Source organism: Procambarus clarkii, chromosome 26, assembly GCF_040958095.1.
Source record: "Procambarus clarkii isolate CNS0578487 chromosome 26, FALCON_Pclarkii_2.0, whole genome shotgun sequence".
Classification (NCBI taxonomy): Eukaryota; Metazoa; Arthropoda; class Malacostraca; order Decapoda; family Cambaridae; genus Procambarus; species Procambarus clarkii.
Window position 1 is genome coordinate 41508675 of NC_091175.1, and position 14104 is coordinate 41522778.

At 45.5% G+C, this 14104-nt stretch overlaps 1 protein-coding gene across 1 annotated transcript; it reads left to right on the forward strand.

Annotated features, from left to right (window-relative positions):
* The first annotated feature begins 1135 nt into the window (after positions 1-1135).
* Positions 1136-3184, forward strand: LOC138368943 (serine-aspartate repeat-containing protein I-like). Its single transcript, XM_069331667.1, has one exon. It carries the CDS (start codon positions 1136-1138, stop codon positions 3182-3184), a length of 2049 nt encoding a protein of 682 aa, XP_069187768.1.
* The last annotated feature ends 10920 nt before the right edge of the window (positions 3185-14104 follow it).

A 14104-nucleotide genomic window follows, 5' to 3' on the forward strand; every position in this document is an offset into this window, starting at 1 on the left:
GTACTGGTACACTGTAGTGGTAGTTAACACGTGGAGCCCTGAAGTACTGGTACACTGTACTGGTAGTCAACACGTGGAGCCCTGAAGTACTGGTACACTGTAGTGGTAGTTAACACGTGGAGCCCTGAAGTACTGGTACACTGTACTGGTAGTTAACACGTGGAGCCCTGAAGTACTGGTACACTGTACTGGTAGTTAACACGTGGAGCCCTGAAGTACTGGTACACTGTACTGGTAGTTAACACGTGGAGCCCTGAAGTACTGGTACACTGTACTGGTAGTCAACACGTGGAGCGCTGAAGTACTGGTACACTGTACTGGTAGTTAACACGTGGAGCCCTGAAGTACTGGTACACTGTACTGGTAGTTAACACGTGGAGCCCTGAAGTACTGGTACACTGTACTGGTAGTTAACACGTGGAGCCCTGAACTACTGGTACACTGTACTGGTAGTTAACACGTGGAGCCCTGAAGTACTGGTACACTGTACTGGTAGTTAACACGTATAGCCCTGAAGTACTGGTACACTGTACTGGTAGTCAACACGCGGAGCCCTGAAGTACTTGTACACTGTACTGGTAGTTAACACGTGGAGCCCTGAAGTACTGGTACACTGTACTGGTGGTTAACACGTGGAGCCCTGAAGTACTGGTACACTGTACTGGTAGTTAACACGCGGAGCCCTGAAGTACTGGAACACTGTACTGGTAGATAACACGTGGAGCCCTGAAGTACTGGTACACTGTACTGGTAGATAACACGTGGAGCCCTGAAGTACTGGTACACTGTACTGGTAGTTAACACGTGGGGCCCTGAAGTACTGGTACACTGTACTGGTAGTCAACACGTGGAGCCCTGAAGTACTGGTACACTGTACTGGTAGTTAACACGTGGAGCCCTGAAGTACTGGTACACTGTACTGGTAGTTAACACGTGGAGCCCTGAAGTACTGGTACACTGTACTGGTAGTCAACACGTGGAGCCCTGAAGTACTGGTACACTGTGTAGTACTATCGAAGCATCCTCCAGTCACAACTTTGAGGCCAAATTCGACAAATATTTTAGAAGTTAGAATAGACAGGTTGTAACGCTCAGATGCACAGACAGACGCTCAGATGCACAGACAGACGCTCAGATGCGCAGACAGACGCTCAGATGCACAGACAGACGCTCAGATACACAGACAGACGCTCAGATGCACAGGCAGACGCTCAGATACACAGACGGACGCTCAGATACACAGACAGACGCTCAGATACACAGACAGACGCTCAGATGCACAGACAGACGCTCAGATGCACAGACAGACGCTCAGATACACAGACAGACGCTCAGATACACAGACAGACGCTCAGATACACAGACAGACGCTCAGATGCACAGACAGACGCTCAGATACACAGACAGACGCTCAGATGCACAGACAGACGCTCAGATACACAGACAGACGCTCAGATACACAGACAGACGCTCAGATACACAGACAGACGCTCAGATGCACAGACAGACGCTCAGATGCACAGACAGACGCTCAGATACGCAGACAGACGCTCAGATGCACAGACAGACGCTCAGATGCACAGACAGACGCTCAGATGCACAGACAGACGCTCAGATGCACAGACAGACGCTCAGATACGCAGACAGACGCTCAGATGCACAGACAGACGCTCAGATGCACAGACAGACGCTCAGATGCACAGACAGACGCTCAGATGCACAGACAGACGCTCAGATACACAGACAGACGCTCAGATGCACAGACAGACGCTCAGATACACAGACAGACGCTCAGATGCACAGACAGACGCTCAGATACACAGACAGACGCTCAGATACACAGACAGACGCTCAGATGCACAGACAGACGCTCAGATACACAGACAGACGCTCAGATGCACAGACAGACGCTCAGATGCAAAGACAGACGCTCAGATACACAGACAGACGCTCAGATGCACAGACAGACGCTCAGATACACAGACAGACGCTCAGATGCACAGACAGACGCTCAGATGCACAGACAGACGCTCAGATACACAGACGGACGCTCAGATACACAGACAGACGCTCAGATACACAGACAGACGCTCAGATACACAGACAGACGCTCAGATGCACAGACAGACGCTCAGATGCACAGACGGACGCTCAGATACACAGACAGACGCTCAGATACACAGACAGACGCTCAGATACACAGACAGACGCTCAGATGCACAGACAGACGCTCAGATACACAGACAGACGCTCAGATGCACAGACAGACGCTCAGATACACAGACAGACGCTCAGATACACAGACAGACGCTCAGATACACAGACAGACGCTCAGATACACAGACAGACGCTCAGATACACAGACAGACGCTCAGATACACAGACAGACGCTCAGATGCACAGACAGACGCTCAGATACACAGACAGACGCTCAGATGCACAGACAGACGCTCAGATGCAAAGACAGACGCTCAGATACACAGACAGACGCTCAGATGCACAGACAGACGCTCAGATACACAGACAGACGCTCAGTTGCACAGACAGACGCTCAGATGCACAGACAGACGCTCAGATGCACAGACAGACGCTCAGATTCACAGACAGACGCTCAGATGTACAGACAGACGTTCAGATGCACAGACAGACGCTCAGATACACAGACAGACGCTCAGATGCACAGACAGACGCTCAGATACACAGACAGACAGACAGATACACAGATAGACGCTCAGATACACAGACAGACGCTCAGATATACAGACAGACACTCAGATACACAGACAGACGCTCAGATACACAGACAGACGCTCAGATACACAGACAGACGCTCAGATACACGGACAGACGCTCAGATACACAGAAAGACGCTCAGATACACAGACAGACGCTCAGATACACAGACAGACGCTCAGATACACAGACAGACACACAGATGCACAGACAGACGCTCAGAAGCACTGACAGACGCTCAGATACACAGACAGACGCACAGAAGCACAGACAGACGCTCAGATGCACAGACAGACGCACAGAAGCACAGACAGACGCTCAGATACACAGACAGACGCTCAGATACACAGACAGACGCTCAGATGCAAAGATAGACGTTCAGATGCACAGTCAGACGCTCAGATACACAGACAGACGCTCAGATACACAGACAGACGCTCAGAAGCACTGACAGACGCTCAGATACACAGACAGACGCTCAGATACACAGACAGACGCTCAGATGCACAGACAGACGCTCAGATACACAGACAGATGCTCAGATGCAAAGATAGACGTTCAGATGCACAGTCAGACGCTCAGATACACAGACAGACGCTCAGATGCACAGACAGACGCTCAGATACACAGACAGACGCTCAGATACACAGACAGACACACAGATACACAGACAGACGCTCAGATACACAGATGCACAAACAGACGCTCAGATACACAGATGCACAAACAGACGCTCAGATTCACAGACAGACACACAGATGCACAGACGCTCAGAAGCACTGACAGACGCTCAGATACACAGACAGACGCACAGAAGCACAGACAGACGCTCAGATACACAGACAGACGCTCAGATGCACAGACAGACGCTCAGAAGCACTGAGAGACGCTCAGATACACAGACAGACGCTCAGATACACAGACAGACGCTCAGATACACTGAGAGACGCTCAGATAGACAGACAGACGCTCAGATACACAGACAGACACACAGATACACAGACAGACACACAGATACACAGACAGACACACAGATACACAGACAGACACACAGATACACAGACAGACACACAGATACACAGACAGACACACAGATACACAGACAGACACACAGATACACAGACAGACGCTCAGAAGCACAGACAGACGCTCAGATACACAGATGCACACAGACAGACACAGCGGGTTCGATTCCCGCACGAGGCAGAAACAAATGGGCAAAGTTTCTTTCACCCTAAGTGCCCCTGTTACCTAGCAGTAAATAGGTACCTGGGAGTTAGTCAGCTGTCACGGGCTGCTTCCTGGGGTGTGTGTGTGGTGTGGGGAAAAAAAAAAAAAGTAGTTAGTAAACAGTTGATTGACAGTTGAGAGGCGGGCCGAAAGATCAAAGCTCAACCCCCGCAAAAACACAACTAGTAAACACAGATACACAGACAGACACACAGATACACAGACAGACGCTCAGAAGCACTGAGAGACGCTCAGATACACAGACAGACGCTCAGAAGCACTGACAGACGCTCAGATACACAGATGCACAAACAGACGCTCAGAAGCACAGACACACAGAAAGACAGACTATTCAGAACAGGATACACATGACAGACAGACACGACAAGGCTGGTGCTGCCCCGGGTGATGATGACCGGTATCTGGCCTAACCGGCCGGATCCTCCGCGTCATCCGGCTAAATACTCCACATATGTCAGGTCTAGAGCTGTTCCGGCACCCCTCTCGGTAACCGGCGCCCCTCTCGGTAACCGGCGCCACTCTCGGTAACCGCCGCCACTCTCGGTAACCGGCGCCACTCTCGGTAACCGGCGCCACTCTCGGTAACCGGCGCCACTCTCGGCAACCGGCGCCACTCTCGGTAACCGGCGACACTCTCGGTAACCGGCCCCACTCTCGGTAACCGGCGCCACTCTCGGTAACCGGCGCCACTCTCGGTAACCGGCCCCACTCTCGGTAACCGCCGCCACTCTCGGTAACCGGCGCCACTCTCGGTAACCGGCGCCACTCTCGGTAACCGGCGCCACTCTCGGTAACCGGCGCCACTCTCGGTAACCGGCGACACTCTCGGTAACCGGCCCCACTCTCGGTAACCGGCGCCACTCTCGGTAACCGGCGCCACTCTCGGTAACCGGCGCCACTCTCGGTAACCGGCGCCACTCTCGGTAACCGGCGCCACTCTCGGTAACCGGCGCCACTCTCAGTAACCGCCGCCACTCTCGGTAACCGGCGCCACTCTTGGTAACCGGCGTCACTCTCAGTAACCGCCGCCACTCTCGGTAACCGGCGCCACTCTTGGTAACCGGCGTCACTCTCGGTAACCGGCGCCACTCTCGGTAACCGGCGCCACTCTCGGTAACCGACCCCACTCTCGGTAACCGGTTCCACTCTCGGTAACCGGCGCCACTCTCGGTAACCGGCGCCACTCTCGGTAACCGGCCCCACTCTCGGTAACCGGCGCCACTCTCGGTAACCGGCGTCACTCTCGGTAACCGGCGCCACTCTCGGTAACCGGCGCCACTCTCGGTAACCGGCCCCACTCTCGGTAACCGGCCCCACTCTCGGTAACCGGCGCCACTCTCCGTAACCGGCGCCACTCTCGGTAACCGGCGTCACTCTCGGTAACCGGCGCCACTCTCCGTAACCGGCGCCACTCTCGGTAACCGGCGCCACTTTCGGTAACCGGCGCCACTCTCGGTAACCGGCGACACTCTCCGTAACCGGCGTCACTCTCGGTAACCGGCGCCACTCTCGGTAACCGGCGTCACTCTCGGTAACCGGCGCCACTCTCGGTAACCGGCGTCACTCTCCGTAACCGGCGTCACTCTCCGTAACCGGCGTCACTCTCGGTAACCGGCGTCACTCTCGGTAACCGGCCCCACTCTCGGTAACCGGCGCCACTCTCGGTAACCGGCGCCACTCTCGGTAACCGGCGCCATTCTTGGTAACCGGCGCCACTCTCGGTAACCGGCGTCACTCTCGGTAACCGGCCTCACTCTCGGTAACCGGCGCCACTCTTGGTAACCGGCGCCACTCTCGGTAACCGGCGTCACTCTCCGTAACCGGCGTCACTCTCGGTAACCGGCGTCACTCTCGGTAACCGGCCCCACTCTAGGTAACCGGCGCCACTCTCGGTAACCGGCGCCACTCTCGGTAACCGGCGCCACTCTTGGTAACCGGCGCCACTCTCGGTAACCGGTGTCACTCTCGGTAACCGGCCCCACTCTCGGTAACCGGCGCCACTCTTGGTAACCGGCGCCACTCTCGGTAACCGGCGCCACTCTCGGTAACCGGCGCCACTCTCGGTAACCGGCGCCACTCTCGGTAACCGGCGCCACTCTTGGTAACCGCCGCCACTCTCGGTAACCGGCGCCACTCTCGGTAACCGGATTTACCAGCGTGTTACCGGTGTTATCGATATATTTGACGACTTAGACGTCTCTCGCGGAATGTGTGGGAACCGACCTGTGAGATTTATATTTAATTTAATTTATATGAATTTAGATAGAATTTATATTTACGTTAATTTATATATTTCGATAGCAATTTGTATGATGTTAAGTGGACTGTATTTCTGCAATAATCTCACAAATCGATCCACTACACATTAGGGGGGGGGGGGTTATATTGAATTTATATATATGCAGCCAATCAAACTACAGTATTAAACTACATACCTGGTTACCTGGTTGATGGGGTTCCGGGAGTTCTTCTACTCCCCAAGCCCGGCCCGAGGCCAGGCTTGACTTGTGAGAGTTTGGTCCACCAGGCTGTTGCTTGGAGCGGCCCGCAGGCCCACATACCCACCACAGCCCGGTTGGTCCGGCACTCCTTGGAGGAATAAATCTAGTTTCCTCTTGAAAATGTCCACGGTTGTTCCGGCAATATTTCTTATGCTTGCTGGGAGGACGTTGAACAACCGCGGACCTCTGATGTTTATACAGTGTTCTCTGATTGTGCCTATGGCACCTCTGCTCTTCACTGGTTCTATTCTACATTTTCTTCCATATCGTTTACTCCAGTACGTTGTTATTTTACTGTGTAGATTTGGTACTTGGCCCTCCAGTATCTTCCAGGTGTATATTATTTGATATCTCTCTCGTCTTCCTTCTAGTGAGTACATTTGGAGGGCTTTGAGACGATCCCAATAATTTAGGTGCTTTATTGCGTCTATGCGCGCTGTATATGTTTCCATAACACTTCGTCCAAGAGAAATTAACAGGAGCCGAATTTGCTCCCTTGCGCCTCTGGTCCTAAACAACAATAATAATGGCCGACCACTCCTTAATTAAGAATTAAGAACTCGCCCTCGTCTGTAGCAGGTTGTGTGTATTCCATCCCTTGTAATGAGCGTGCATGTGTTTACATCGGCCAGACAGGTAAATCTCTTTCCTCGCGTTTAAAACAGCATTCATATGCTATTCGTACAGCCCAGCAATCCAGTGCATTGTATTTACATTCCAGTTTATGTAATCATTCTATCGACTTCACAGGGGCAAATTGTATTGTTAAAAGTAAGGATTTTGTTGAACGAAACGTGATCGAGTCTGCTCTGATGAAACATTGTAACAACAGCCTTAATGTGAACCCCGGTATGTACAAGTTGGATCCCTATTTAAGCCTCAATATAGCAATCATTTAACACGTATGGCACTTGGAGATATTAATACGAGCTGCCTCGTATGGGCCAATAGGCATTCTGCAGTTACCATCTTTCTTATAATTCCTTTCCTCCACTTATTTTTGGTGGTCAGGTGATCTGCCCAGGCGGATATAAAGGTCTGATCAGCAATCTTATCTTCATTCTACTTTGCTCTGATGAAGGGGAATTAGCCGAAAACGCGTTAAGCATTTTCTATTTTTCACATGTGGTTATTCTGCATATATATATATATATATATATATATATATATATATATATATATATATATATATATATATATATATATATATATATATATATAGGCACAACTCTCCTAAACACGAGAGTTAAGTATACAACTTTAGAACACTTTCCCACCAGGAGACTCGAACCCTAGCCAGCACAGAAGCCTTCCAGCAACTGGCATAACAGGTACGCCTTAACCCTCTGCACCACCACTCAGACCCTTAAAAGAGATGGTAATTTCGGAGTATTTAAATCCCCCAAAGATCAACACCTCCCAAGAGCACCAGAGCAAGTGAGGGGTCATTTAGACGTTAATTTCATCAAGTCCCTGTTAATATGGGAAGACATAGTGTCTCTGCTTAAGGCACAACTCTCCTAAACACGAGAGTTAAGTATACAACTTTAGAACACTTTCCCACCAGGAGACTCGAACCCTAGCCAGCACAGAAGCCTTCCAGCAACTGGCATAACAGGTACGCCTTAACCCTCTGCACCACCACTCAGACCCTTAAAAGAGATGGTAATTTCGGAGTATTTAAATCCCCCAAAGATCAACACCTCCCAAGAGCACCAGAGCAAGTGAGGGGTCATTTAGACGTTAATTTCATCAAGTCCCTGTTAATATGGGAAGACACAGTGTCTCTGCTTAAGGCACAACTCTCCTAAACACGAGAGTTAAGTATACAACTTTAGAACACTTTACTATCTGTGCTGGCTAGGGTTCGAGTCTCCTGGTGGGAAAGTGTTCTAAAGTTGTATATATATATATATATATATATATATATATATATATATATATATATATATATATATATATATATATATATTTCATTGAATATGACCGCATATTCTGTATTTATTATTTTCTGGTTTAGGGCTTCTATCCCTCTAACTATTTTCTTAGCATCAGGGCTTAATTGGAATAGGAGTTCTCCAAAACTTATTTTCGTACTTTTAAGGTGAAGAAAAGAAGTGATTTACTATAGAGTGTATTACACTTATTTGTATAATTTGCACGACGTTTCGAACCTCCATGGTTCATTCTCAAGTGAACAGATCTTACAATACTAGTTAATTTTATACCCGCATTAGGTCAGGTGATAATACAATGAAGGTGAAAAACATGGGGGGATACATAAGGGATAAACATAGGGGCTGCAGAAGGCTTATTGGCCCATACGAGGCATCTCCTATCTAAACAAAGATTAATCCAGTGTAATTGGCCTGTTATGTTGGACATTGTCTTCTGTGTTGGCATCGATATGTTCTTGTCTTGTCCTTACTCTCATGGTGGGTAGAGTAAATAGTTCCGTGATTTGGGTGTTCATGGTAGGTCGCTCTATTCTTATGTGAATTGCCTCGAGAATTTGTAATCTTCTTGAATCTTGGGTTTTGTCTATTATGCAAGTATTCTTGTTCAACATTTCTCTTGTTAGAGTAATGTCATGGGCTTGTCTCATGTGATTCCTAGGGGCACCAGATTGAAGATGGCATGTGAAACGCCTCGTCAGCTTGGTCGACGTCATACCTATGTACTTACATTGAAGGTTACATCCTTCGTGGGGGCAAGTGTACATGTATACAACGCTTGACTGCTGTAGAGGGTTCTCCGTCGGCTTCGGGCTGTTTTTGATAAGGAGTTCGGAAGTCTTCTTGGTTTTGTAGAATATTATCAGGTTTATGTTTTGGTTAGGAGTAGTGCTTTTTACTCCTTTACGGATTATTTCTTTCATTATTCTTTCCTCTTTTATATGTTCACTGTGCATGGTTGATTTGTAATATAATTTTATTGGGGGTGTTGTGGTTTCTGTTCTAGGTTCTGAATTATACCAACGGTCCAAGTGTCTTCTTATAGCAGCGTTTATTTCCGCGTTGCTATATCCGTTGTTCACCAATACCTGAGTTACTCTTTCAAACTCTCTACTCACGTTGCTCCATTCAGAGATGTGGGTAAGCGCTCGACGAATATAAGCATTGAGAACACTGGCTTTGTATCTTTGGGGGCACTCACTTCTACCGTTCAGGCATAATCCTATGTTGGTGGGCTTGGTATATACGTTGGTGCTTAAAGAGGTTCCTGTTTTTGTTATTAGTTGTCTCTTCAGAGGTTGCATGGCTTTTCACTTTCCTTCTTATGATGTCTTCGATGAAACCATTGGAGAAGCCGTTATTGACTAGGACCTGCCTTACCCTCTGACTCTGTAGGAAGAACTCTGACTCTGACGAAGAACTCTGTAGGGTAAGGCAGGTCCTAGTCAATAACGGCTTCTCCAATGGTTTCATCGAAGACATCATAAGAAGGAAAGTGAAAAGCCATGCAACCTCTGAAGAGACAACTAACACATCACCTATACCCCCTATTAATCTATTTTACAGGAACTTCTTTTCCACAGCTCATAAAACGGAGGAAAGGGTCCTGAAAGATATTGTTAATAGAAACGTTATCCCTACAGACAAAAATCAGAGGATACAACTGACGATTTACTATAAAACCAGAAAAACGGCCAGCCTACTCATGAGAAACTCTCCAGACACAAAACAGAACGCTTTAAAAGAGACTAACGTCGTCTATGCCTTCAAATGCCCACTTGGGGACTGTAAGCTCCAAAAAACCCAGTATATAGGCAAGACAACAACATCTCTTTCTAGGCGTTTAACGATGCATAAGCAACAGGGCTCCATTAAGGAACATATAATCTCTTCCCATAACCAAACCATCGCCAGAGAAATCCTAGTAAACAACACAGAAATCATCGATAGATACAGCGATAGCAGGCGGCTTGACGTTTGCGAGGCACTACACATCAAGAAGTCAACACCAGCAATCAACTGCCAATTATTGCACAACTATATTCTACCCACCTCAAGACTCCGCTCCAATATAGAAGCATCAAGAAATATGGACCAATAGGCTTTCTACAAACACTTCTATTCAATACCCATTGTTTCTGTTCTGTCTTGTGTTGATACTTTTAATACCCTATTAATATCCCCTCTTGTTCTGTCTTGTGTTAATGCCACATCACCCCTCCCACCTCACTCAAATGTAGATATAAAATCAGAGATACGTAAGTTGTGTATTTGTGAAATATTTGAAAATGTAATAAGTTTTACGAAACGCGCCCGTGTCGCGTCAGACTAGAAATAAAAATGAATTTTGGAGAAGTGATTTTTGATTTACCTCCAACAGTGAAGCGTAATGTACGAAAGATTGAGAAAATTCGTGTTAGAATTATTAATCTTACTTTTTCGGTCATATTTAATAATATATGTCTACAGGAAAGACTGCTACCAAAATATATATATATATATATATATATATATATATATATATATATATATATATATATATATATATATATATATATATATATATATATATATATATATATATATATATATGTCGTACCTAGTAGCCAGAACGAACTTCTCAGCCTACTATGCAAGGCCCGATTTGTCTAATAAGCCAAGTTTTCATGAATTAATTTGTTTTCGACTACCTAACCTAACCTAACCTAACTTTTTCGGTTACCTAACCTAACCTAACCTATAAAGATAGGTTAGGTAGGGTTGGTTAGGTTCGGTCATATATCTACGTTAATTTTAACTCCAATAAAAGAAAATTGACCTCATGCATAATGAAATGGGTAGCTTTATCATTTCATAAGAAAAAAATTAGAGAAAAAAATATTAATTCGTGAAAACTTGGCTTATTAGGCAAATCGGGCCTTGCATAGTAGGCTGAGAAGTGCGTTCTGGCTACTAGGTACGACATATATATATATATATATATAAATGGAAATGTTCGTTTAATCAAAATCGCTAATCTCCGAAAGTTCTTCACCGATTGCTTTGAAATTTTCACACAACGTTCAATTCGCATCCGAGCAGGTTTTTATATACATACTATATTGATGTCACGCCTGGGACGGAAAAAACCCTGCTTTTTCTGAAAAACTGGGTTTTTCCATGTGTTTTTCATGTGAGGGAAATCTTCGAAACCTCCTTACCGATTTCTTTGAAATTTTGACACAACGTTGCATTTGAATAGATGCATGGTTTATATACTTACTATATAAAGGACTCACATGTGAGAGGAAAAAATATGCTTTTTTAGAAAAACAGCGCCATCTATTGGACGTAAGAGCAACACACACTGTAACTTCCAAAAGTTTTTCACCTGTTGATTCGAAATGATGACACACTATTCCATTCGAATACTTGCTTGTTTTTATATACCTACTATATAGATGTAACACTTGAAACAGGTAAAAACATACTTGTTTGAAAAACAGCACCATCTGTTGCACATAATAATAACATGCACCTATACTAAATATATCTCGAATTCCATTTCAATGTTTCCGATTGCATTGATAAATTTTATTTTCATAGATTTCGATTTTTCTATGCTTTTCTTGAAAAACAGCGCCATCTGTTGCATGTAAGAGCAACACACATGCTATACTAAATATATTACAATTCCATTTCATTGTTTCTGATTGCATTGATGAATTGAATTTTCATAGATTTTGATTTATTTTCATTTTGATATAATTATTTTGCATGAATTGCATTGGAATTGAGCTGTGTTGTTTACCATACAGTTCATTTTGTGAGTATAGTTTATTATTTTATTTATTCATATTTTCATTTAATTTTAACTATTTTTCTTATAGTTCAGTGATGGGAACATCAGATCACTTGATGTTCAAAATTTTCTGATGGAAACATCAGACCATTTGGGAAGGCATCGGACGAGGGAGTGGGGAATGGTGGGGATGACGAAGGGAGAAGGGAGTGGGTAATGGAGGGGAAGGACGAGGGGTCGGGGGAGTTTGGGATGATGGGGAAGAAGGGGTTGGGGAAATAGAGAATGGTGGGGAGGACAAAGGGACAGGGGGAGTGGGGCATGGTGGGAAGGAAGAGGGGATGGTGGAGTGAGGAATGGTGAGGAGGACGAGGGAACGATGGAATGGGGAATGGTTGGGAGGCCGAGGAGACGGGTGAAGGGGGAATGCTGGGGAGGACTGTGGGACAGGGAGGGTTGCTGTGCTCAGCAACGCACATGCGTTGCTGAGCCACACACACACACACACACACACATCCGAGCACATAGGAATCTGTACACCTGTTGATTGACGGTTGAGATTATTGTCTGTTGGATACAATTTGCTCACTGGTCCATTATTGAGTCTGAAGCAACTCACCGCTGTAGACATCCATCAAGTCAATCCAGTGACGGTTGTGTGACTAGGCGGAGAACAGTCACCACTTAAGTTCAGAGACATGTCTGAAAATGAGCTTGATCCCCGCTGTATATACATTATGGGATCTAGCCACCTTGGGTATAGTCCCTGTACATCCTAGTGCAAATGATAACTGGAATTACTAACAATACCTGGACTCAGTTGTCAACACAGACAATCCATACTGAGTCAGGTTACCATGGAAGCTGAATCATCTTCAACTAGCAGTAAATCATTTCATAGCACAAAACCAATTAAGGTCTCAGGTGTTGCACTTATATAGACGACCTGAAAACCTGAAATTGTACCGTGACATAATACAACAACATCTAGATAACAAATATATCGAAGTTGTAACCAATTATCACCCTAAGGAAGGACATTATTAGCTGCACCATGCAGTACTGAAAAATTCAGCCACTACCCCACTGAGTATAGTATTTAACTGCAGTGCTAAGACCAGATTGAATAGTGTCTCATTGAATGACTGCCTTTAAATTGGCCCTAGCCTGACACAGAGACTGTACGACGTGCTGTTAAAGTTCCGCAGAGGGACTTATGCATACACGGCCGATATAAGTAAGGCTTTCCTTTAGGTAGGCCTCCAAGAAGAGGATCGAAATTACACCAAGTTCCTATGGATAAAGGACCCCAGTGAATTCATCACATACAGGTATAGCGTCAGTTATAACAGTGTTTTATTATAATAAAAGGATCTGTTTTGCGGATTTTTTAAAATATATTTAGTTTTACTAATACAAATAGTCAAAGTTCCATAAAAAAATTATGCAAATATATCATGGTTTATTACTATTATAAAATCAATAAATGAACTTAGGAAATAAATACCAGATTGTAGAAATATAACCTCTACATATAAGGTGTAAGTTTCACATAAATTGAATAAAAAATGAAACAGTTATAGGAACGTTTATGTTACTTGAAATAAATAAGTAATAAATAAAGTCTAAGGTGCTGCCATCTGTGACTGAGATTGACATCAACCAATTTCCTGGCACCCTTGGCACCCTTACAGATAGGCTTACGTGCAGTCAGGTGTATAAGTTTCATGAAAATCATCCGATAAACAAATAACAAAGAAACAAAAACAAAAACAAAATTTTTTTTTTAATTAAATTTTTTGGGTAAAACAAATTATTAAATATTTTTATTATAAGCTATTGTGATAGCTGAGAGTCATAGACATGATTACAGTTGACACTTG